The sequence below is a fragment of the Salmo trutta genome, chromosome 31, assembly GCF_901001165.1.
Source record: "Salmo trutta chromosome 31, fSalTru1.1, whole genome shotgun sequence".
Lineage (NCBI taxonomy): Eukaryota > Metazoa > Chordata > Actinopteri > Salmoniformes > Salmonidae > Salmo > Salmo trutta.
The window spans coordinates 32,287,489-32,314,337 of record NC_042987.1 but is presented as its reverse complement, the minus strand read 5'-3'; the positions used below and the strand labels follow the sequence as shown (position 1 = coordinate 32,314,337).

Sequence of the window (26,849 nt, the reverse complement as noted above, 5' to 3'; positions counted from 1 at the left end):
TCGGCCTGGGGCTCCATGCAAGATCTCATCTCGTGGAGTTGCAATGATCATGAGAACGGTGAGGAATCAGCCCAGAACTACACGGGAGGATCTTGTCAATGATCTCAAGGCAGCTGGGACCATAGTCACCAAGAAAACAATTGGTAACACACAACGCTGTGAAGGGCTAAAATCCTGCAGCGCCCGCAAAGTTCCCCTGCTCAAGAAAGCACATATACATGCCCGTCTGAAGTTTGCCAAAGAACATCTGAATGATTCAGAGGACAGCTGGGTGAAAGTGTTGTGGTCAGATGAGACCAAAATGGAACTCTTTGGCATCAAGTCAACTCACCGTGTTTGGAGGAGGAGGAATGCTGCCTATGACCCCAAGTACACCATCCCCACCGTCAAACATGGAGGTGGAAACATTATGCTTTGGGGGTGTTTTTCTGCTAAGGGGACAGGACAACTTCACCGCATCAAAGGGACGATGGACGGGGCCATGTACCGTCAAATCTTGGGTGAGAACCTCCTTCCCTCATCCAGGGCATTGAAAATGGGTCGTGGATGGGTATTCCAGCATGACAATGACCCAAAACACACGGCCAAGGCAACAAAGGAGTGGCTCAAGAAGAAGCACGTTAAGGTCCTGGAGTGGCCTAGCCAGTCTCCAGACCTTAATCCCATAGAAAATCTGTGGAGGGAGCTGAAGGTTCGAGTTGCCAAACGTCAGCCTCGAAAACTTAATGACTTGGAGAAGATCTGCAAAGAGGAGTGGGACAAAATCCCTCCTGAGATGTGTGCAAACCTGGTGGCCAACTACAAGAAACGTCTGACCTCTGTGATTGCCAACAAGGGTTTTGCCACCAAGTACTAAGTCATGTTTTGCAGAGGGGTCAAATACTTATTTCCCTCATTAAAATGCAAATCATTTTATAACATTTTTGACATGCTTTTCTGGATATTTTCTTGTTGTTATTCTGTCTCTCACTGTTCAAATAAACCTACCATTAAAATTATAGACTGATCATTTCTTTGTCAGTGGGCAAACGTACAAAATCAGCAGGGGATCAAATACTTTTTTCCCTCACTGTACGCTGCTGCTACTATTTACTGTCACTTTATTCCTAGTTATATGTGTATACTGTATCTACTTCAACTACCTTGTACCCCTGTACATCGACTCTGTACTGGTACCCCTTGTATATAGCCAAGTTATCATTACTCATTGTGTATCTATTATTATTTGTATTATTACGTGTTTTATGTTCTATTATTTCTCTATTTTCTTATTCTCTGCATTGTTGGGAAGGGCCGTAAATAAGCATTTCACTGTTAGTCCACAGCTGTTGTTTACGAAGCATGTGACTAATAACATTTTATTTGATACAATAACGAGAGGAAATAGAAGTGTTTCTTGTGTTTCCAAATGGCATCTTCTGTAATCTGTTAACTGTTGTCTTTTTGTGGAGCTCAGGCTTCAGAATGCTCAGAACTGATGTCGGTTTGATGGATTATTTAATTTCTTTCGAGTCCTCAGGGAAGTTGGCTGGCAACCCAAACAAAGGGAGAGATTGTGGGTAATTTGTGGGTCCTTGTTCAGTCTTTGGATCGTTTTTAGTGTCTGTGTGGTGAGAAATTAACTGGAAAACTATGGAGGAGGGTTGTGTGTATGTGTGTGCGTGTGTGCGTGTGTGCGTGTGTGTGTGCGTGTGCGTGCGTGCGTGTGTGTGAGTGTGTGAGAGCAGTGACACCACCCTTTATGCTCTCTCGCTCCTTGGGCCCCAAACTTTTTGTCTCTTGTTCCACTGTGTTGAAGAGGCACACACAGGTGTCAGAGAGATGCACAGACACACTCTTTGTCCAATTCATCCTACACCAAACTCAGGTGCTGCATTCACATTCAAAGTGCACAAAACTTTATTTGCATCTCATTTCATAGTCTACAAATCCCATCAAAGATTGCTCAAGGCTCAAGTGAACAGCAAACCTGGTTTAAAAAGAGATATACGCGTCTCTCTTATTTGACCAAAATATTGTGTGTACGTACTGATTTGACGTTTTGCATTTATGTAGTTCTGTCCTTGAGCTGTTCTATCAATGTTCAGTATTATGTCATGTTTCATGTTCTGTGTGGACCCCAGGAAGAGTAGCTGCTACTTTCGCAACAGCTAATGGGGATCCTAATAAAATACCAAAAATGTACAGCTTAATGGAATCCATTCTGCTGCTTTAACTTTTTTGTTAAAGAGAAAGTGTGATAGTAATCTAGCTCTCTGTGTTGGCCACTTGTGTGAGTAGACACTCACTCAATCTCATTTTCTGTAAAGGTCGCAACCTTTAACTTAACTAAAAAACAAAACTGGCAACACATTGTTATGGTAGTGTGAATGGGCCAGCCTAGACCCAGACCCTGACCCAGACCCCGACCCAGACCCAGACCCCGACCCAGACCCAGACCCAGACCCAGACCCCGACCCAGACCCAGACCCAGACCCAGACCCATGTATCTGTGCAGAGAAAATAAGACACGAGAGAAAATCTGAAGGGAGGGGATGTAAAGAGGGGTATAGGATAATTGACAGATATCAGGGTGGCCTCTCCAGGAAGTGACCTCAGTTTGACCCTGCGGTATCCGTCCCCAGTCCCTTGGATCCCTGACGTCTCAGACAGATGGAGTTACTGCAGGAGGAGGAAGAGGAGCCGGATACAGAACCACACAACCATTAATCTGGGCCCCTGGGCTCTACCTACCCTACCCCACAGCTTACTGGCTGCTTACCTGTGTGTGTCTCTCTGTCTGTGTCTGGTTTAGAGAATAAACTATATGGATTTTTTAGGGCCGATGCTGATTTTTGGGGGTCAAGGAGGCCAATGGCCAATATTTTAGGCCGATATTCAATATCATTAAATTAGGAAATGTTGATGACTAAATTTCCCAGAGACAGCCATGTATGCTTTAATGCATGCATTTTTAAATCAAACAATACATTTGACCAACCTAACTACATAACAACATAATGGTAATCATTTTATTTGAATGGTAACTCTCTTGATAAACTGGGACTATTAAGATGGCACAGGCCTACTCACAATACAGGTGAATGCATATTCAATAGGAGTGTGTGCGCACATTGAGTTATTGAGCTTGTTTGGGCTGATCAGTGGAGTCAATGGTGCTACAGATGACAAACAGCCTGTTTTCCTTCCATGTGGGACTGATATTAGCCTACTGATCAACAAGATTTGCATAAAAGCATCACTCCAGAATGTCACACGGGAACCAAACCGGCTTCGCGCGTGCGCCATCGTGCATACATTTATTTTGTTCTCCCACACCAAACGCGATCACAACACGCAGGTTAAAATATCAAAACAAACTCTGAACCAATTACATTAATTTGGGGACAGGTCGAAAAGCATTAAACATTTATGGCAATTTAGCTAGCTAGCTTGCACTTGCTAGCTAACTTGTCCTATTTAGCTAGCTTGCTGTTGCTAGCTAATTTGTCCTGGGATATAAACATTGAGTTGTTATTTTACATGAAATGCACGAGGTCCTCTACTCTGACAATTAATCCACACATAAAACGGTCAACCGAATCGTTTCTAGTTATCTCTCCGCCTTCTAGGCTTTTTCTTCTCTTGACTTCATATTGCGATTGGCAACTTTCATAAATTAGGTGCATTACTGCCACTGACCTCATTCGTTTTTCAGTCACCCACGTGGGTATAACCAATGAGGAGATGGCACGTGGGTACCTGCTTCTATAAACCAATGAGGAGATGGGAGAGGCAGGACTTGCAGCGCGATCTGTGTCACAAATAGAACTGACTTCTATTTTAGCCTTTGGCAACGCAGACACTCGTTGGCGCCTGCGAGCAGTGTGGGTGCCATAATTTAATAATATAGATTTCTAAATAAATTTTGCAATGCTCACGCACGCGACACAAGCGGTGTAGTCAGCCTGTTATGGACGTGCTGCCTATGAGCCTATGTCAATCTACTATCCCCCATGGTAGAAAAGTTTACCTATTCTATTAGAAAAGTGTACCTATTCTATTGGTGAGCTTGTCGAGAAAGAAACGGTCCAAACAGACTCCTGGGACGATAGATCTCAAATTCATACAACAGTAGGCCAAGGCTACATTGGAAAAAAATAATGTTAAAAAGCAATGAATCTGACGCATCGGATCAGAACTTCGTTTAGTGTAAAATGTTGATATGCTATAATTTCTTAATATTATTAGTGCAGTAGGCTACGCGCGAGTGTGCATTTGCCTACCAGTGTCACGTCCTGGCCAGTATAAGGGTTAATTGTCATTTTAGTTTGGTCAGGACGTGGCAGAGGGTATTTGTTTTATGTGGTTCAGGGTGGTGTGTTAGTTAGGAGGGCGTTTGATTTATTAATTCCGGGTTTTGAGTTATGGTCTATGTTGATGTATTTCTATGTGTAGTCTGGTTGATCTATTTCTATGTTGACTTAATTGGGGTGGACTTCCAATTGAAGGCAGCTGTATGGTGTTGAGTTTGATTGGAAGTCCTATATTAGTTGGGTGTGTTTGTCTGTGTATTTGTGGGAGATTGTTTCTTGTTTTGCTGAGTGAGCCTTTCAAGACTGTTTCGTTGTTCGTTTTGGTAATCATTTTGAGTTAATAAATGTTCAGAATGAACAAAACCAGTCCTGCTGCATATTGGTCCTCCTTAACCCACGACAACCAGACAATGAAAGACATTTTAAAGCCAAAAGAATCTGAGAGAAATAGACTACTGGTTTCAATGACATATGGAAGTCTTTATAAAATAATTGCCTCCACGGATATGTAGTAAAACATGTTGTAAAACGTTCAGGTTTCAAATAATTAAGTAGCTATATGTTTTCAAAATGCATACTGCCTCCAGCTCATGTCAGAGTGGTGTGTGACGTGCTGATGAAGCCTTCTGTTGATAATGCATTTGAATGGCGAATGGTAAGTGCGCTTCAATTAGCAGTTGAGAAATACAAATAATAGCTCTTTTTAATCGTCGCCCAAATTGCATTTAGAATCGTTGCGCAATGATTCGTCATATAAAAGTGATCTGATAGATTTTCCGCTCAAAGGCTCTGTATCTGTATGCTGTACATGTGTGATAAATAAGATACATAACGAATATGCACACAAGCCAATTTAATTCCACCAAATTATGCAAATGAACCCATAGATGAATAGCATGACAGGTCAAATGTATTTCCATCAACTGGTATTTACATCAATGAATAGGCTAAAAAGCATTATTTTGCGATGGGATTTGTTTTCTTCTGGACAATTGGCCAGTGCCAATTTTGTTTCAGCTTTTAAAACATTTTAATGGCCAAAAGGTGGCTATTGCCAGCTAATGGAAACCCTGGTCTGCCCCTACGTGTCTGGTTGGCTGTCTGTCTGGTTGGCTGTGTCTGGCTGGCTGGCTGTGGCTGGCTGTACACTGATGGATCTACAGCTGAACCAGGGGTGAGAGAGGGGTCAAGGATTTACCGCTGATGCAAGAGAGGGAAAGCATGGTGTTTTCTCCCCCTGTCCCTCTTTCTTTGTCTAGCTCATGCTTTTCGTCTCTCTTTCTCTTTCTTTACCACTTTCTCTTTCTTTACCACTGTCTCGTGTCTGAAAAGCAAAACCACACGTGTTGTTGTAGGTAATTCCTTCCTCTGTGGCTCTTATCCTCCACCTTGATGTCTGAAAAATAAAGTCATGAATGACTGGGCTTTCTATAATTCTGTAAGATCTGTGGGATTTTGAGTAGGTGATACATTATTTGGAACTTTGTGTGAAGTCCCTAACACCTTGATCACACCTATAGGGTCATTGCGCAAAATAGTATGCAGCATCATCTGGATATGTGTGCAAAAAAAATGATATTTCTGTCAAGCCGTCTACGCATACAATTTGATGCATACGTTTGATAAATCCAACATATGCACCACACCGAACGCACTGCAACTGCTTCTGCAACGCAATGCTGCAAGGCAAACGTAGCGTTCCATTGGAAAATAATGTACTTCTGGTGTACCAGAATGTAAACACTGTCGGTGTGATCGAGGCGTAACGGCTTGAAGTCTTGGCTCATTGGTTGGCAGTCCTATAGGCCTACTCCTGGGCTGGGTTTCCCAAAACCATTGTAGCACTAAGACCATCTTAATTCCATTGAAACTAAATGAAAGATGATCTTAGTGCTATGATGCGTTTGATGAAACCCAGCCCTGTTCTGCTACATTCTTCTCCTTTCTGTTTTCCCTTCGTCAGATGTTATTGGGTTGGATTCTCATTACCTGACCCTGCCCATTCCCGCTCTCAGATTCAAACAGTCCTTGTCCTTGAACCAGTCATAAAATCTTACAATATTGAACATGCCCTTTAGCATAGCAGCTGTGTGGTACCATACCGTTTGAATTCATACAAACACAATGACGACAGGATATTGCATCAATACTTTTTTGTTTTTGATCACCAATTAATTTGTCCTGTTTCATTGCCCTGTTTCATAGAGTTATGGAAAATGATTGTTTACAGAGGTGAGGTTTGTTACTGAATCACTTTTTATTGTGTGTTTAGTGGCCCAGCGGTGTGCTTAGTGCTTGTCTATTGTTCTTTTAATGTTTGTCATGATTGTGCTTGGCAGAGGTTGCAGCTGAAGTTGTCTTATAAAAAGTTATGTGGATAGGTTACACTTTCCCTTTCTCTCTTTCTCTCTCTCTCTGTCTTCTCTCTCTTTCTCTCTCTCTCTGTCTTCTCTCTCTGTACAAAAGGGAAAATAAATAAACATAAATATGGGTTATATTTACAATGGTGTTTGTTCTTTACTGGTTGCCCTTTTCTTGTGGCAACAGGTCACAAATCTTGCTACTGTGATGGCCCAAAAGATATGGGAGTTGGATTTGTTTTCGAATTCTTAGTGGGTCTGTGTAATCTGAGGCAAATATGTGTCTCTAATATGGTCATACATTTGGCAGGAGGTTAGGAAGTGCAGCTCAGTTTCCACCTCATTTTGTGTCTTCTCTTGAGAGCCAGGTCTGGCTACGGAGGCCTCTCTCAATAGCAAGGCTATGATCACTGAGTCTGTACATAGCCAAAGCTTTCCTTAATTCTGGGTCAGTCACAGTGGTCAGGTATTCTGTCAGCCACAGTGGTCAGGTATTCTGTCAGCCACAGTGGTCAGGTATTCTGTCAGCCACAGTGGTCAGGTATTCTGTCAGCCACAGTGGTCAGGTATTCTGTCAGCCACAGTGGTCAGGTATTCTGTCAGCCACAGTGGTCAGGTATTCTGTCAGTCACAGTGGTCAGGTATTCTGTCAGCCACAGTGGTCAGGTATTCTGTCAGCCACAGTGGTCAGGTATTCTGTCAGCCACAGTGGTCAGGTATTCTGTCAGCCACAGTGGTCAGGTATTCTGTCAGCCACAGTGGTCAGGTATTCTGTCAGCCACAGTGGTCAGGTATTCTGTCAGCCACAGTGGTCAGGTATTCTGTCAGTCACAGTGGTCAGGTAGTCTGTCAGCCACAGTGGTCAGGTATTCTGTCAGCCACAGTGGTCAGGTATTCTGTCAGTCACAGTGGTCAGGTATTCTGTCAGCCACAGTGGTCAGGTATTCTGTCAGCCACAGTGGTCAGGTATTCTGTCAGCCACAGTGGTCAGGTATTCTGTCAGCCACAGTGGTCAGGTATTCTGTCAGCCACAGTGGTCAGGTATTCTGTCAGCCACAGTGGTCAGGTATTCTGTCAGCCACAGTGGTCAGGTATTCTCTCTCTCTCTCTCCCTCTTAATGGTTGAATTGTTCCTTTTTAAACCTATTCTAAAATGATTATGCACAAGATGCCGTGGTATATCATGAATATGGCTGGGGGAATGTGGCTGGTGTTGTCAGGTAGAATGTTGTCACTGCTTGAATGTTCCTTGGCCACTCAGAAAGCAGGAGCAAGCTATCAAAGACCCATATGGTGTGCTGATGTGCATTAAAGTCTCCTACTGTATTCGTCTGTGTTGTCCTCCCCTCTCAAACCTGTTCCACCTTTCTACCAAACCGACTTCCTCTATGACGCTCCCTTTGTTGTCCTCTGCTTGGTGACGTGCTTATGCCATTATTCCTGTCCCTGCTGCCTCGCTCTGTCTCACTCCTAGTCCTGCCCCGGATGGATGGAAGAGGATGAAGAGGGCGGAATGCAGGGTGCACCGTGGACCTTTAGCCTTATAAACGCTCTCTCTGGAAACAGTAACACAGTAATGTATTCGAAGCTGTTCTAGCTCTGGGAGTGGAGTGAAAGAATACTTTGTTTATTGTTCCATACAGGCAGGGTTCTGTTAGGGCGAGAGATGGAGATGCATCATGAATAACAGTATTCAGTAGAGGGGAGGCGAGAGCAAGAGGATACAATAGCTTTAAGTTTTATGGTGCTACTGTTGCTGTAACAGATTTGGGCACGGGGCCTATGGCAACACGCACCCAGCTGCAGAGCATGCTTCCCCCCTCCGTTTCTAACGCTCCCTCACTCTTTCTCTGATTCTCTCGCTTAATATCTTCACTCTTATACACATTTTAACAGTGTCTCTAGTCTATTTCATTATCTCTTTCAACCCTCACTTTCTCAGTCCTCTCAACTTTCCCTATTTTCACACAAAACCCCCATCCACCACATCCAAGACCATTTACAGATCAACTCTTTCCTCTGAGCCCCAGGTATATAGGCCTAGTTCTGTATATGCCTAGTTCTCACAACAATGCCATTTGCTATCCAAAGGGCTGAGGCACTGCCTGTGCTACTCGGCCGCCTTGGCTCCTGCATGTCACCCCCTTGCGTCTGCGGTGACGTCTGAGGGATATTATCTTCCATAAGCCTCTGTTTGTTTTGGGCCGCCTAGTGGCTGATAATGGCCCCATTACTGGAGAATAAGGGCTCATGTGCAGTTCGCTGGAAGACCCACTGTCTACAATCTGGATCCTACCCAGCTGGCAACTCTCCCTGCTCACTGCTCCCTGCTCCCTGCTTCCTGCTCCCTGCTTACTCCAAGGTAGCCACTGGCCAGGTTATTTTTAGGACCTGCTGCATGGGGCTGTTAGTGCTCATGATGTCATCACGTTGGCTGGGTTTTGTATCAGTGTTTCACAGTGTAATAGGACACTTGACGTGCTGTGTGTGAAGCTGTGGGATGTGTCTGAAGATTTGGTGTTCTCAAGAGACTCTACAGTCATGTCCTAGGTTTCTGTATAATCTAGGCCTAATCCATGGTGCCTAGCCCGTTCTCTAGAAAGACTGAACAACTCAGATGACAGTTGCACCAATAAAAATAGACAGTAAAATCCCATTACCAATGTCATTTTCTCTCTTTCTTTCTTTCTTTCTTTCTTTCTTTCTTTCTTTCTTTCTTTCGCTCTCTCTCTCACTCTCTCTCTTCCTTCCTTCCTTCTCTCTCTCTTTCTCTCTCTCCTTCTCACTCTCTCTCTCTCTCTCTCTCTATCTCCTTGTCTCTCTCTCTCTATCTCCTTGTCTCTCTCTCTCTCCTTGTTATTGCAGTCTTGTGATGTGGGACAGGTGCCTGAATTCCCCTTCACTTAGATCATGGAGAAGAAACTGTCAGTTGACACAAGCTATTTATAACTAAATTCCATGAGTGGTTCAATAGGAACATTCTGTACTGTTTACCCTGAATGCTGAAGCAGAATTCTAGTTTAATGATTCAATGGCCCAAAAGTCCCCTCCTCCACAGTCTGGGAAAACGAACCTGCCTGGAAATGTAGTTCTTCTAGTAGGTCAGGGCAACACTGTGTGTACAGTCTTGAGTGCCCTGATAGAATATTTTAAACAATGCATCCTTCCTCTTTTCTTGAAGAAATCACTTGTTGGAATGCTGAAACGGTAGAAACTGTTTGCATTTATCAGATGCTTCGGCCTACATCAAGAAAAAAAGAACAAACATGTTTATTTTATGAACAGGGCCTGGACTTGTTTTTTTTTGTGGTATCCAATTTGTTAGTTACAGTCTTGTCTCATCGGTGCAACTCCTGTACGGACTTGGGAGAGGTGAAGGTCAAGAGCCAGCCAAGCCGCTCTGCTTCTTGACACAATGCCCGCTTAACCCGGAAGCCAGCCGCACAAATATGTCAGAGGAAACACCGTACACCTGGTGACCGTGTCAGTGTGCACTGCGCCTGGCCCACCACAGGAGTTGCTAGAGCGCGATGGGACAAGGACATCCCAGCCGGCCAAACCCTCCCCTAACCCAGACGCAGCTGGGCCAGTTGTGCGCCGCTCTATGGGTCTCCCGGTCGCGGCCGGCTGAGACAGAGCCTGGACTCAAACCAGGATCTCTAGTGGCACAGCTAGCACTGCAATGCAGTGCCATAGACCACTGCACCACTCGGGAGGCCACGGGGCCTGGACTTGTTACTCTGTATGTAGTCAGAGTAGCAGTGTGTGAGGTAGAATGGGCAGAGTCCAGTCTGTTACTGTTTATGCATGGCTAAGTCATGAGTCAGACTGGATTCAGCTTAATCCACACGTACTACATATCCCTGTATTATCACATGCTATCTCTTCAAGTCAGTCCGTCCGTCAGACTCCAAACACATCCTGTGCTCTTCAACTCTGTACCTGCCTAGCCCACTACTGCTGGATGTACAGCACGGTATTGTACTCACACAATCATGGGTTGCTGCTATCATTGCATGCGAGAACATCAAAACCTAGTTTTATCATGTTGAATATGAAGCAAGAACAAGATGAGTTTGGATTGACTCCTAATGCGTTTTATGAAACCGCGTGCCGGCCCCTTCCTGCATTAGCCTATGAGACATTCTCATGCCAAACATGTAGAATGCAGACATTGCTGAATGTAGAAATAATTTAGGCTAGGATTCTACCTCTACAGGAAACCTCTATGGCTGCTCTGTCAGTATAGAATCAACATGGGTAGGAGAGAAGGTTAGAAATGAGACTATAGTAATTACATGGGAATTTGGGGATTTGTGGATTCCTCAGAAATGAGTGTAGAGTGTAGAGGCGACTGTCTAGACAGAGCTGTGCTGTGCTGCTGAAACAGAGCTTACAGAGTGAAACCTGTAAAAGCAACAGGACCGTTTTCAATAAAGCCTGTGTGTGTGCATGTACTGCATGTCTGAAGGTATGTGTGGACAAGGGAATGACTGTATGTTTACAGTACTGGAAAAGTGTATTTTGTGTGAGAACTTGTCCATTCCTTTTGTGATTATTCTGAAGAAGGCCATTGAAGGCCGAAACGTCAGTCTTTTAAATGTATCTAATAAAACTATGCAATTTTAATGGTGAGCGAGCGTTGATGAGCAAACAGGTCTTAAAACCTGGAGACTTGTGTTGCTGGTAATATAATATAGATAACATAAAGACTTAAAGGGATACTTCAGGCATGCTAGCAGATACTCATAGACTTCCAGTCATTGTGCTAACACTAGTTAGCATTGGCTCACTTAACTACCTCTATAACTTCCTTCATACTGGACACAGAGACATAAAAATAGTATCCACAAGTTCATCTGACACCGGGGAAGTAGATAAAGGGCCGTATTGCTAAAATGCCGAAGTCTCCCTTTAGGGTCAGGAGGCTAACATAGTCTTGGTGTGGTTAGACCCAGGGATGGACATAGTGATTTGGAGGCAGCTTCATTAAATAGTACCCGCAAAACACCAGTCTCAACGTTAACAGTGAAGAGGCGACTCCGGGATGCTGGTCTTCTAGGCAGAGTTCCTCTGTCCAGTGTCTGTGTTCTTCTGCCCATCTTAATCTTTTCTTTTTATTGGCCAGTCTGAGATATGGCTTTTTCTTTGCAACTCTGCCTAGAAGGCCAGCATCCCGGAGTCGCCTCTTCAATGTTGACGTTGAGACTGGTGTTTTGCTTTACACCAGAAACTGGGAGAGGAATTCACCTTTCAGCAGGACAATAACCTACAACATAAGGCCACATTTACACGGGAGTTGCTTACCAAGAAGACAGTGAATGTTTTTGAGTGGCCAAGTTAAAGTTTTGACTTAAATCTGCTTGAATATCTATGGCAAAACTTGCTGTCTAGCCATGATCCCCAACACATTGACAGAGCTTGAAGAATTTTGAAAAGAATAATGAGCAAATATTGCACATTCCAGGTGTGCAAAGCTTTTATAGACTTACCCAAGAAGACTCACATCTGTAATCGATGCCAAATGTTTTTCTAATGTGTATTGAGTCAGGGAGCTGAATACTTATGCAATGGCTATATTTTGTAGTTATACATTTTTCTTCCACTTTGATAGTGCATTTTGTGTAGATTGTTGACAAAAAATGACAACTCAATTTTAATCACACTTTGTAACACAATAAAATGTGAAGAAATCCAAGTGGTCTGAATACTTTTGCAAGGCACTGTATATTGTGAAAAAACTATGACTCATTTTCTTATCCAATGCATTCAGATATGAAAATACAGAATGGGCACTGGCTACAAATCAAGCAAAACTAGTAGAAATGTCATAATGAATAGAACACTTTGTAATTACCTAATTTCGTTGAGACTGGTGTTTTGTGGGTACTATTTAATGAAGCTGCCAGTTGAGGACATGTGAGGTATCTGTTTCTTAAACTAGACACTCTAATGTACTTGTCCTCTTGCTCAGTTGTGCACCGGGGCCTCCCACTCCTTTTTCTATTCTGGTTAGAGCCAGTTTGCGCTGTTCTATGAAGGGTGTAGTACACAGCTTTGTACAAGATCTTCAGTTTCTTGGCAATTTCTCCATTGGAACAGCCTTCATTTCTCAGAACAAGAATAGAATGACGAGTTTCAGAAGGAAGGTATTTGTTTCTGGCCATTTTGAGCCTGTAATCGAACCTACAATTGCTGATGCTCCAGATACTCAACTAGTCTAAAGAAGGCCAGTTTTATTGCTTCTTTAATCAGTACAACAGTTTTCAGCTGTGCTAACATAATTGCAAAAGGGTTTTCTAATGATCAATTAGCCTTTCCAAATGATAAACTTGGATTAGCTAACACAACGTGCCATTGGAACACATGAGTGTTAGTTGCTGATAATGGGCCTCTGTACGCCTTTGTAGATATTCCATAAATAATCTGCAGTTTCCAGCTACAATAGTCATTTACAACATTAAAAATGTCTACACTGTATTTCTGATCAATTTGATGTTATTTTAATGGACCAGAAATGGGCTTTTCTTTCAAAAACAAGGACATTTCTAAGTGACCCATAACTTTTGAACGGTAGTGTATATGTATATATTTGCTGCTTATTGGACCCTATGATCACTCGGCTACACAGCTGATGCCTGCTGGACTGTTCATTAACACGATACTTCATTTTGTTTATCTGTCGGCCCCAGCCTCGAACTCAGGCCCTGTGTGTAGCTAACTGACCCTCTCTGCCCATTCATTGCCATTTACCCGTTGTTGTTGTCTTAGCTGTTTACCCGTTGTTGTTGTCTTAGCCCTCCCAATCAACACCTGTGATTGCTTTATGCCTCCCTCTAATGTCAATATGCCTTGTATACTGTTGTTTAGGGTAGCTCTCATTGTTTTGTTTTACTGCGGAGCCCCTAGTCCCGCTCTACATGCCTCGGTTAGCTCCCTTGCCCCACCCCCAACACATACGGAGACCGCACCTAGCTTAACTGGTGCTTCCAGAGATGCAGCCTTTCTCATCGTCACCCAATGCCTAGGTTTACCTCCACTGTACTCGCACCCTACCATGCCCTTGTCTGTGCATTATGCCCTGAATCTATCCTACCACGCCCAGAAGTCTGCTCCTTTTACTCTCTGTTTCAAACGCACTAGACGACCAGTTCTTATAGCCTTTAGCCGTACCCTTATCCTATTCCTCCTCTGTTCCTCTGGTGATGTAACCCAGACCCTGTGTGTCCCTAGGCGCTCTTATTTGTTGACTTCTGTAACCGGAAAAGCCTTGGGTTCATGCATGTTAAAATCAGAAGCCTCCTTCCTAAGTTTGCTTTATTCACTGCTTTAGCACCCTCCACCAACCCTGATGTCCTAGCCGTGTCTGAATCCTGGCCTAGGAAGGCCACCAAAAATTCAGAAATTTCCATCCCCAATTACAACATTTTCCGTCAAGATAGAACTGCTAAAAGGGGCGGAGTTGCAATCTACTGCAGCGATAGCCTGCAAAGTTCTGTCAAACTTTCCAGGTCTATGCCCAAACAGTTCGAGCTTCTGATTTAAAAAATGAATCTCTCCAGAAATAAGTCTCTCACTGTTTCCGCTTGTTATAGACCCCCCTCAGCTCCCAGCTGTGCCCTGGACACCATATGTGAATTGATTGCCCCCCATCTATCGTTCGTACTGTTAGGTGACCTAAACTGGGATATGCTTAAACAACCCGGCCAGCCTACAATCTAAGCTAGATGCCTTCAATCTCACACAAATGATCAAGGAACCTACCAGGTACAACCTCAAATCCGTAAACATGGGCACCCTCATAGATATCATCCTGACCAACTTGCCCTCTAAATACACCTCTGCTGTTTTCAACCAGGATCTCAGCGATCACTGCCTCATTGCCTGCGTCTGTTATGGGTTCGCGGTCAAACGACCACCCCTCATCACTGTCAAACACTCCCTAAAACACTTCTGCAAGCCTTTCTAATCGACCTGGCCTGGGTATCCTTGGACCAGCACAAAAACATCTTGTGGCGCACTGCACTAGCTTTGAATAGTCCCCGCGATATGCAACTTTTCAGGGAAGTCCGGAACCAATATACACAGTCAGTTAGGAAAGCAAAGGCTAGCTTTTTCAAACAGAAATTTGCATCCTGCAGCACTTATTCCAAAAGGTTTTGGGACACTGCACTGAGGCTAGGAAACATTGTCACCAGCGATAAATCCACAATAATCGAGAATTTCAATAAGCATTTCTCTACGGCTGGCCACGCTTTTCACCTGGCTACCCCAACCCCGGCCAACAGCTCTGCACCCCCCGCAGCAACTGGCCCAAGCCCCCCCCCCCCACTTCTCCTTCACCCAAATCCAGACAGCTGATGCCCTGAAAGAGCTGCAGAATCTGGATCCCTACAAATCAGCTGGGCTAGACAATCAGGACCCTCTCTTCCTAAATGTCGCAACCCCTATTACTAGTCTGTTCAACCTCTCTTTCGTATCGTCTGAGATTCCTAAAGATTGGAAAGCGGCCACGGTCATCACCCTCTTCAAAGGGGGAGACACTCTAGATCCAAACTGTTACAGACCTATATCCATCCTGCCCTGTCTTTCTAAAGTCTTTGAAAGCCAAGTGAACAAACAGATCACCGACCGTCTCGAATCCCACCGTACCTTCTCCGCTATGCAATCCGGTTTCCGAGCTGGTCATGGGTGCACCTCAGCCACGCTCAAGGTCCTAAACGATATCATAACCACCGACTCTGTCAATCACCACATTCTTTTCGGCAGACTCAACAGCCTTGGTTTCTCAAATGACTGCCTCGCCTGGTTCACCAACTACTTCTAAGATACAGTTCAGTTTGTCAAATCAGAGGGCCTATTGTCCGGACCTCTGGCAGTCTTTATGGGGGTGCCACAGGGTTCAATTCTCGGGCCGACTCTTTTCTCTGTGTATATATATCAATGATATCGCTCTTGCGGCGGGTGATTCTTTGATCCACCTCTAAGCAGACGACACCATTCTGTATACATCTGGCCCTTCTTTGGCACTGAGCTTCAATCCATACAACACTCCTTCCATGGCCTCCAACTGCTCTTAAACGCTAGTAAAACTAAATGCATGCTCTTCAAACGATCGCTGCCCGCACCCGCCCGCCTAGCATCACTACTCTGGACGGTTCTGACTTAGAATATGTGGACAACTACAAATACCTAGGTGTCTGGCTAGACTGTAAACTCTCCTTCCAGACTCATATTAAGCATCTCAAATCCAAAATTTTATCTAGAATCGGCTTCCTATTTCGCAACAAAGCCTCCTTCACTCATGCTGCTAAGCATACCCTCGTAAAACTTACTATCCTGCCGATCATTGACTTCGGGGATGCCATTTACAAAATAGCCTCCAACACTCTACTCAGCAAATTAGATGCAGTCTATCACAGTGCCATCCGTTTTGTCACCAAAGCCCCATATACTACCCACCATTGCAACCTGTTTGCTCTCGTTGGCTGGTCCTCGTGACATATTCGCAGCCAAACCCACTGGCTCCAGGTCATCTATAAGTCTTTGCAAGGTAAAGCTCCGCCTTATCTCAGCTCACTGGTCACCATAGCAACACCCACCCGTAGCACGCGCTCCAGCAGGTATATTTCACTTGTCATCCCCAAAGCAAACGCTTCATTTGGCCGCCTTTCCTTCCAGTTCTTTGCTGAAAATGACTGGAACGAATTGCAGAAATCACTGAAGTTGGAGACTTATATCTCCCTCACTAACTTCAAGCATCGGCTGTCAGAGCAGCGATCGGTGTAGCTGTACACAGCCCATCTGTAAATAGCCCATCCAACCTACTACCTACCTCATCCCCATTTTTGTTTTTTGTTTATTTTCTGCTCTTTTGCACATCAGTATTTCTACTTGCACATCCTCATCTGCACATCTATCACTCCAGTGTTAATTGCTCAATTGTAATTACTTCGCCACTATGGCCTATTTATTGCCTTACCTCCTTAATTAATTTGCACACACTGTATACATATTTTCTATTGTGTTATTGACTGTACGTTTCTTTATCCCATGTGTAACTCTGTGTTGTTGTTTTTGTCGCACTGCTTTGCTTTATCTTGGCCAGGTCGCAGTTGTAAATGAGAACTTGTTCTCAACTGGCCTACTTGGTTAAATAAAGGTGAAATAAAATATACACTATCGGTCCAAAGTTTTAGAACACCTACTCATTCAAGGGTTTTTCTATATTTTTACTATTTTCATTGTAGAATAAAAGTGAACACATCAAAACTATGAAATAACACATATTAAATAATGTAGTAACCAAAAAAGTGTTAAACAAATCAAAATATACTTTATATTAGAGATTCTTCAAATAGCCACCCTTTGCCTTGATGACAGCTTTGAACTCTGTTGGCATTCTCTCAACCGGCTTCACCTGGAATGCTTTTCCAACAGTCTGTGCCTCGACACAATCATGTCTCGGAGCTCTAAGGACAATTCCTTCGACCTCATAGCTTGGTTTTTGCTCTGACATGCACTGTCAACTGTGGGACTTTATATAGACAGGTGTGTGCCTTTCCAAATCATGTCCAATCACTTGAATTTACCACAGGTGGACTCAATAAAGTTGTGGAAACATCTCAAGGATGATCAATGGAAACAGGATGCACCTGAGCTCAATTTCGAGTGTCATATCAAAGGGTACGAAAACGTATGTAAATAAGTTATTTCTGTTGTTTATTTATTATAAATTAGCAAAAAAAATATATATATGTTTTTGCTTCGTCATTATGGGGTATTGTGTGTAGATTGATGAGGGAAAAAATAATTGTATCAATTTTAGAATAAGGCTGTAACATAACAAAATGTTGAAAAGGGGAATGGCTCTGAATACTTTCTGAATGCACTGTGCATATATATATATATATAATACCGTGGAATTACTCGTATACCTTTTCTTGGAAATGCGCTATTCATTTCTAGTCTTTTGTTGGCTCAATACCGGGTTATTAAGACAAGTCTCGTAGAGCAAAACGGAGAACACCATAATGTTCGTGAAAATCTTGTCTTTCCATACTAGTGTGTAGCCCAAACTGTTCTGACACTACCACACCTCCTGGTCTGACAAACACAGCTGTAGCTTAGCCACCTTCCACCGCAGATGCAGAAAGATGACATCGGTAGATGCTGTGGATTGAGATATAGCCCATGCAAAAAAACAAATCTCTAACTGAAACAGACGGATTTTGATGGGGGCATCAAGCGGATAATTTATTTTGTATTTTTACTTAACGATTAATTAGCATTCAACTCTCCAGTCTGACACCAATGCCGACACCAGACTGGGTGGGGTCACCCTAGCTAAGTTATCTTTGTAACCATGCCCTCTTCTTTGAGTGGTTTGCTTTTATCACTCTCCTCTTACCCCAGAACTGAAGTGACATATCTCTTACCCCTGTAGCTTTCTCCCGTGAAGTCAATTACCTACTACTGGAACAGCTCAGATAAGCACCATGGTTTATAAAGTTACTGAAAACTCACACACTGAGTTGTCTCTATGATGTAATGTTGGTAGTTTCAACATCCACTGACTACTGTTTGAGTTGTCTAAACTGTCTGATTATCCTAGGTTACAAAATATATTCGACAGAAAGACTGGACCAATGCAGTCCCTACCAATGTGCATGACAACAGTTGCTTGCCAATCTATCTAGAACCTTAAATTGTTATTTGGCTGTCCCCATCGGAGAACCCTTTAAAGAACTGTTTTTGTTTCTAGGTAGAACTATTTTGGGCTCATATAGAACTCTTACCACATGGAACCTAAAAGGGTTTTTCCTACCAGGGTTATTTTTTACCTTTATTTAACTAGGCAAGTCAGTTAAGAACAAATTCTTATTTTCAATGACAGCCTAGGAACAGTGCCTTGTTCAGGGGCAGAACGACAGATTTATACCTTGTCAGCTCAGGGATTCAAACTTGCAACCTTGCGGTTACTAGTCCAACGCTCTAACCACTAGGCTACCCTGCCGCCCCAGGGACAACCGAAGAACCCTTTTGGAACCATTTTTTTTCTAAGAGTGTAAAGGCTGAACAACTCTGAGCAGCTTTTCTGGTGGGATTGGAATGATGTCATCCTCTCTAGTTCTTCAGTGCCTCAATGTTTCTCACACATTAGCAAACATAAGCTACCACCATCAGCAGCTTCTATGTTTCTCTCTCACCGACTCATAAAGTTATCCTACTTTACTCAGCAAAACCAATGGCATCTTTGTTATGGGGGTTCGATTTACTGGGTAACCAAGTGAACACAACCGAGTGTTTACTGTAAACAGGAAGTCACCAGCAGGGCTGACATTCAATTAGCCACAATATGGGTCTTGTAGTAGAAAATTGTTTGATTTTATTCACAGACTCAGATAGAAAGTGCTGATACTGGCAAAAGAGCACGGCTCCAGCAGTGTGAACAGCTACTTTTAGCTTTCGCCCTGCAGACAAGTAACTCCTGCAGTGGCCTGACTATATCACATTAATTAACACAGACCCTATTCATAGAAAACTCTATTATTTCTAGTGACTCACAAAGGGCTCTCCAGCATTGTGCTTTGAATGTCATGTTAATTAATAGTGTGTGGGTGAGTGTGTGTAAGGTACAATACAGTAGTGGGCCTGCTGTATTCAATACTGTTGGTGGTCCTGTTGAGGTTGACATGTGAGGGCTGGAGAGTGGTGGCGAGGGGCGATGGGTTGGGCTATGTTATGGGGTGGTCTCTCTCTTTGATCCTAGGTGGTAGAACTACTGTATGGTGGCTGTGTGACCCCACGCCTTGGGTTTACTGCAGGGGGATGGGGGTGCCCTCCCAAAGTCAATTCGGATGGTGGTGGTGATGGTTGGCATCAGATCAGAGGGCTTGCTAGCCTGACTCACTTGGTTTGGGCTGTTTAAAAAATCAGTAATGTTGAGCGGGTCAGAAAACTCCCTTTCACTTCAGACTGGTTGAACTGGTCTTTCGAACCATAGCCACAGAAAGGTTTCTATGGTTCGGGGGCGACAGTTAATACAGGCCTACCATCAGTGTACTCTCTTCCTTCTGCTAGAAACAGCAGAACACATTAGCTCCTCAGGCCTACCTTTCCTTCTTTCCAAGAAGAAGAAATAAATATCCGGTTGCTGTTTACTGCTCCCAGGAGGGATCTTTACTTTAGTCCGTGATACCCTAACAAGGTTCTCTATCACGTTGATTGTAAAGTTCAGCTTGATTTATTTTGATTGTGGCACATCATCATGGTGCGAAGCTGGAATATTTCGCACATCTTTACTCTTTATGAAGTTAAGAGAGAATCAAGGAAGCTGGAGGAATGTATTCTTTACGAGGAAGAGCTAGTGATGTATTACCATAAGATGTAAAAAGGGCTTTATAAATACATTTGATTGATTGATTGATTGATTGATTGATTTGATTGACAAATCAGTTTTCTGATTTACACATTGTCTTTTATTCATTCTATTGTTATGGTTCACTTGGAAAGTTATCATGTTTCTGTTCTGTCTGAGGATGATGTTACGTCCTTTTTTTCCTCAGGTCATTGACTGTTCAGCTCTGTTAGTTTGACTCCTTGTGTTAGTTTAACACCAGGAACTGACCCACCAAAGGCTGACATGGTGGCAAATGGGTGGGGCTTTTCTCAGAACTCTTGGCTAGAAGTGTCTCTGGAAGAGTTTTTTTAAACATATTTGCATTGGGGGTTTTTGGTTTCAGGTTGATTTGGCTTGACTGGAATGCAGGGTAGGCAGAGATTGCACTTGTGACACAGAATTTTCCTCTGGTCACATTGTACCGAGGAAGCTAAATCAAGAAAGTCTTTGAAAGTATCTGACGTATGTATTTGACCCAGGTACATACTGCACATACTGCACACTTCTCTAATAGAGGAGCAGGATCATTTGAATCCTAGCTCTGGTCCTGTACATACTGCACACTTCTCTAATGGAGGAACAGGATCATTTGAATCCTAGCTCTGGTCCTGTGCACACTGCACACTTCTCTAATGGAGGAACAGGGTCATTTGAATCCTAGCTCTGGTCCTGTACATACAGCACACTTCTCTAATGGAGGAGCAGGATCATTTGAATCCTAGCTCTGGTCCTGTACATACTGCACACTTCTCTAATGGAGGAACAGGATCATTTGAATCCTAGCTCTGGTCCTGTACATACTGCACACTTCTCTAATGGAGGAACAGGATCATTTGAATCCTAGCTCTGGTCCTGTGCACACTGCACACTTCTCTAATGGAGGAACAGGGTCATTTGAATCCTAGCTCTGGTCCTGTACATACAGCACACTTCTCTAATGGAGGAGCAGGATCATTTGAATCCTAGCTCTGGTCCTGTGCATACTGCACACTTCTGTATTTTGATCATTAAGTTGTGTGTAATTGCATTCATATTCTTTACTGATATTACACAATATTTCTTACATTTCACTCTGCTTTAATTCCTCTGCAGTGTGCATGAACATAGGACTTTTAACACTGGCTGCTGATCGGCTTAGTTGAAGATTTAATAAGGCCTACTTTATTGTGGGCCTCGTTGTTGCACATGTGGTGTTTCTGTTTATTACACAATATGTTCTGAGAAAAAGTGCTCAAAGCTTCCTGTCTCTTGCAGTAAAAAATGAAGTGTGTATATGTGTGTGAGAGGGAGGGAGAGGGGGGAGAGGGAGTGAAAAAGACACCGAAACCAGAGATCCCAGGAAGCAGAGGAGAGGATGTGTCCAGGCATGTTCCCATTATCCCTGTAAATGATTACCAGGAAGTGGAATTAGAGCTCAGAGGGAATGACTCCTCTAACTGACTGTGAACTTTACCCCACTTTACTTCAGTCCGGACTCTACTCTCAGGACTCTACTCTCAGGACTCTACTCTCAGGACTCTACTCTCAGGACTCTGTTCTCAGGACTCTATTCTCAGGACTCTACTCTCCGCTCTACGTTGGTGCACTTAAACTACATTTGCGTATTTTTTTACCTTTTCGGCTGGGGATTCAAATCAGAGACCTTTCGGTTACTGGCCCAACACTTTTAACCGCTAGGCTACCTGCCATCCTCTCTTATATACAGCCTGATTTTGTAGAAGTTGCTCTAGGCATGGATGTGCGTGTATGTGTGTCTTAACTGTGTTTAATACTGACTCAAGTATCTCAGTAAGGTGCAATTAACTGCAGTCCGCAATTCGGGGTGTTCCTACGTGGGGGCATTCTGCAGGAATGCCCCCACTCTGGTATACACCTGATGTATACCAGAGTCCTCCCCCCCCTTCGAGCATCCCATTAGTGCCTTCATGAACATGAGCATTCCATTGGTTTCTACATGAACCCCCCCCGAGCACCCCATTGGTTCCTGCATGAATGCTCCCCCCCCCCCCCCCCACCTGATGTATACCAGAGTCCTCCTAAGGACTAGCTGGCTAAGCTAGCACAGAGTGTCCTTCGCTCCCACCTGCTGAACACCTGCCCCCGCCGTTGTTAACAGAATTTCGGGAAAACAGTGCCCTTCTATGAGGTTCTTCTGTGAGGCATCCAAGGTTATTGTGGTGCATTAACACCACATACTGTACTGGAGCGCCCCGGCCTCCCGCCTGTCCTAACTTAAACATTTACCAATAGAAATATAAAGAGGGGTTCCTGCAGATACAGGAATGCCCCGAATTGAGCAATTGCACCGTTCTCGAGCATCTTGTGACTTTGTGCATGATGAGGAAAACCTTCTGATGTCACTTAAGGGGAAAGGTCTGTGTGTGAATGGAGGAAGTGTGTGAACTTCCTCCGTTACTACATGAATCATGTACTAACCAAAAAAGTTTTAACAAATCAAAATATATTTAAGATTTTAGACTCTTCAAAGTAGCCACCCTTTGCCTTGATGACAGCTTTGCACACTCTTGGCATTTTCTCAACCAGCTTCACCTGGAATGCTTTTCCAACAGTCTTGAAGGAGTTCCCACATATGCTGAGCAATTGTTGGCTGCTTTTCCTTCACTCTGCGGTCCAACTCATCCCAAAACATCTCAATTGGACAATGACCCAACACTCCATCACTCTCCTTCTTGGTCAAATAGCCCTTACACAGCCTGGAGGTGTGTTGGGTCATTGTCCTGTTGAAAAACAAATGATAGTCCCACTAAGCGCAAAGCTGATGGGATGGCGTATTGCTGCAGAATGCTGTGGTAGCCATGCTGGTTAAGTGTGCCTTGAATTCTAAATAAATCACAGACAGTGTCACCAGCAAAGCACCCCCACACCATCACACCTCCTACTCCATGCCTCACGGTGGGAACCACACATGCGGAGAGCATCCGTTCACCTACTCTGTGTCTCACAAAGACACAGCGGTTGGAACCAAAATATTTGGACTCATCAGACCAAAGGACAGATTTCCACCAGTCTAATGCTCGTGTTTCTTGGTCCAAGCAAGTCTCTTCTTCTTATTGGTGTCCTTTAGTAGTGGTTTCTTTGCAGCAATTTGACCATGAAGGCCTGATTCACGCAGTCTCCTCTGAACAGTTGATGTTGAGATGGGTCTGTTACTTGAACTCTGTGAAGCATTTATTTGGGCTGCCTGTGGCGGTCCTCATGAGAGCCAGTTTCAACATAGTGCTTGATGGTTTTTGCGACTGCATTTAAAGAAACTTTCAAAGTTCTTGAAATGTTGACTAACCTTCATGTCTTAAAGTAATGATGGACTGTCATTTTTCTTTGCCTATTTGAGCTGTTCTTGCCATAATATGGACTTGGTCTTTACCAAATAGCGCAATCTTCTGTAGACCACCCCTACCTTGTCACTGTCACGCCCTGGCCATAGAGAGGGTTTTTGTTCTCTATTTTGGTTGGGCCAGTGTGTGACTAGGGTGGGCATTCTATGTCCTTTTTTCTATGTTTTGGTATTTCTTTGTTTTGGCCGGGTATGGTTCTCAATCAGGGACAGCTGTCTATCGTTGTCTCTGATTGGGAACCATACTTAGGTAGCCTTTTTCCACAGGGTTGGTGTGGGTAGTTGTTTTCTGTTTGGTGTGTTCACCTGACAGAGCTGTTGCGTTTTGTTCCACTTTGTTTTTTGTTTCAGTGTTCAGTTATAATAAACATCATGAACACGTACCACGCTGCGCTTTGGTCTACTCCTTCTTCCACCGACGAACGTTACAGTCACAACACAATTGATTTGCTCAAATGCATTAAGAAGGAAAGAAATTTCACAAATGAACTTTTAACAAGACACACCTGTTAATTGAAATGCATTCCAGGTGACTACCTCATGAAGCTGGTTGAGAGAAAAAAAACTTGAATGAGTAGGTGTGTCCAAACAATTACTGGTACTGTATATAAAAAAAAATATATTACCCTTGTTGCAAATCGCTACCAGCTGCACTGCCTCTTAAAGTATACATGCCTCCAATAAAACATATGGTTATATCAAGCAAAAACACAATGGAGAACTGATTGAATCACACTTTGTTGACACAACAGCAACGTTCCATTATTTGTTTACTGTACATTCCCTTCGCAGACATATGAATGGTTTGTTATGACATACTGCGCCGTGATTTGTCAAGAGGCTTGCAAAGTGGCCTAACTGCTTCTCATGCGTCAAAGATGGGTTGGTCTTTACCGTCAGATAGCAGGATGTATGTCTGGGGAAAGATTGAGGGGGGGGCGAATGTTCTGTCCCAATACCTGTTCTAAAGTGAGTGGTCATGCTTTTAATGCAATGATTGCCGGTTGTTTAAAAAATGTTTTTTTCTTTCAGATTTCATAAGATTAGATTTCAAAATATTTGACGAGGTAAGTGTTGTCAAATTATCTATAAAAAGGCTATCTATATTTTTGCCATATCTGTTGTGTTTCATGACATATTCTATAATAGCTTTTCTCTTGTGCACTTCCTCCATGCAGTGGTGTGGAGGCCAAGATGTCATCGAAGATGCCAAGCTCTAACAACGTAACTCAGGCCAGAAGGACAGTACAACAGCTAAAGATAGAGGCCAGTATTGAGAGGATAAAGGTACGGCATGCTGAAAGTAGAAAGGAGTGCTGAGTAACAAAGTAGATTTTACTGGTCCTTACCTAAATGTCTCCCTAAATGCACATCATCTTGCTACTACGGATAGCCCAATGATCTGTTGTTAGTGTGTGTCTGTGTACAGTATACATGTGTATGGGTGCTTGTGAGTGTGCGTTAGGCTTGGGCGGTATCCAGATTGTCATACCTTCATACCGACCTTGTGCCATACCGGGATATTCGGTAATACTGGCACTGAATACAAGGGCTGCTTTTTCCTCTGTAATCCGAAGGTTAGCAATGCTAACAAGTACATGTAAAATCACATAAAGAATGCTAACTAAATGCTAACAAGCGGTGCAAACATTTTCTACGGTCTCTGACCGAAAGTATTTGCAGGACAGACATCCCAGCTCATAAAGTTATACAAGTAACAAACAAATGCAACCACAGTTTGCTGCATGCACAAAACAAATATTAGACAGGAAGGCTCTTGATCCAGGAGGGATATCTCAGCTGTTACCAAACAAAGCTTGATTTTGGAAGAAGCTAACCACTTGCTAGATATAGATAGCTAACTAGCTACTAAATTAGCAAACCAAATGCACAACTGCAGAGCATTTAGAACATTTTAGACAGTTAACTTATTAATTATAAGATATCTAACTGGCAAACATTTAGTTGTGAATTCCATACTATAACGAGATCACCTGATGCGCGCTGCACAGCAATGAGTGACTCACAAGGCTCTGGTCTCTCATCGTTGTGTGCTTGTATACAAATACCACTTGACCGGTAGTAAGCTTCATAATGAAAAATTATTTGATAGGTGAAATGAAGAACACAATCTTCTTGATCTCCTAGCGTATTGCACAAGTTGACTGCGGGTATTTACTTAAAAAGTAGCGACAAATATTAACATTTAGTTAAAAAAAAAAAAAGTACTAAGAAATTGTTTCAAGGGTATTGAAAAACCATCCTGTGGCTATTTCCAAATAGCTCGCTACATGGTATATATGGTATACAGCCCAAGCCTAGTGTGCATACCGTACATGTATGTGTGTGAGCATAGAGACTCCTCTTGCCCACACACTCATGCACACTCTCTTATATCACCTGTAGGTATCCAAGGCCTCAGCGGACCTCATGCACTACTGTGGCGAACATGCCAAGTACGACCCTCTGCTCATGGGCATCCCTGCCTCAGAGAACCCCTTCAAGGACAAAAAGCCCTGCGCTATATTGTAATGACCCCTTTATGTATCTGTTGGCTTTTTAATGTTCCTGTATATCTTTTTTTTTCTACTCATCCGCCCATCATGCCTTAAAGCCTATAACCTTACCCTTTAATGAAAATGTTGTATTTTATCACTCACGTGGAACATACTTACAGACATAACATTGATACAGTACATCGTTCAAATATACCTTGGGACACTGACTGTTAATGTGTGTCTGATTTAGCTCAGTGGATTTGGTTTCCGACCATCCCTTTAACAAGGCTGTTTTAATCGTATCTTCTGTCATTTGTATTATAATGACCTAATTTAATATATTTCAGGCTTTGGCGTCATGGTTGGGACATGTGGCTGTATTGTCTTCTTCCCATTGACTCAGCATTGACCCGTGCCGCGTTCATGTGCTAGTCGGAACTAGGAATCTCAGACATGTTTGACTTGCTAACTGGTTGAACAGGACATGTGTATAACTACAACCAGTTAGCAAGTCAAACATGTCAGAGTAACCTAGTTCCGACTAGAATGTGAACGCAGCTTCATGCTGTTTATTAATAACTTCCTGGTTCAACAGGATAGCATCTGGACTGTCAGTGAGCAATGGAGGAAGTAGACCCAGGGACAAATATTTTCTAAAATAGACATCATCAGAGCCCTCAGCCTTCTATTAATGTAAAGAGCATAAGTTTTTGATTAGTACTAAGGATATTTTAACTCAATGCCAATTGTCGGATGGGAAACTGCAGTGTACAGCTAAGACAGGTCATTCACAACCTCAGTATTCAGCACTCCACCCAGCCATTTAAACCAGGTGTTACATAACAGAACACTGTGAGCCAAGTCGCCTTAACATATTTACGATAGTGATCATGTAATCAATGTATAGGTTGGTATTTTAAAGAGGGGGTTCAGGTACAA

The 26,849-nt window shown here is 43.3% G+C and overlaps 1 protein-coding gene across 1 annotated transcript in view; it reads left to right on the top strand.

The window, feature by feature from the left end:
- The window catches only part of LOC115169987 (guanine nucleotide-binding protein G(I)/G(S)/G(O) subunit gamma-12), a 41,609-nt gene extending 14,760 nt beyond the window's left edge, over positions 1-26,849 (top strand). The window contains exons 2-4 of the mRNA XM_029726164.1: positions 24,445-24,479; positions 24,591-24,699; positions 25,819-26,849. Of these exons, the coding sequence (XP_029582024.1) occupies positions 24,607-24,699; positions 25,819-25,944 (219 nt within the window). The 5' untranslated portion in view covers positions 24,445-24,479; positions 24,591-24,606 and the 3' untranslated portion in view covers positions 25,945-26,849. The remainder of the gene's footprint in view (positions 1-24,444; positions 24,480-24,590; positions 24,700-25,818) is intronic.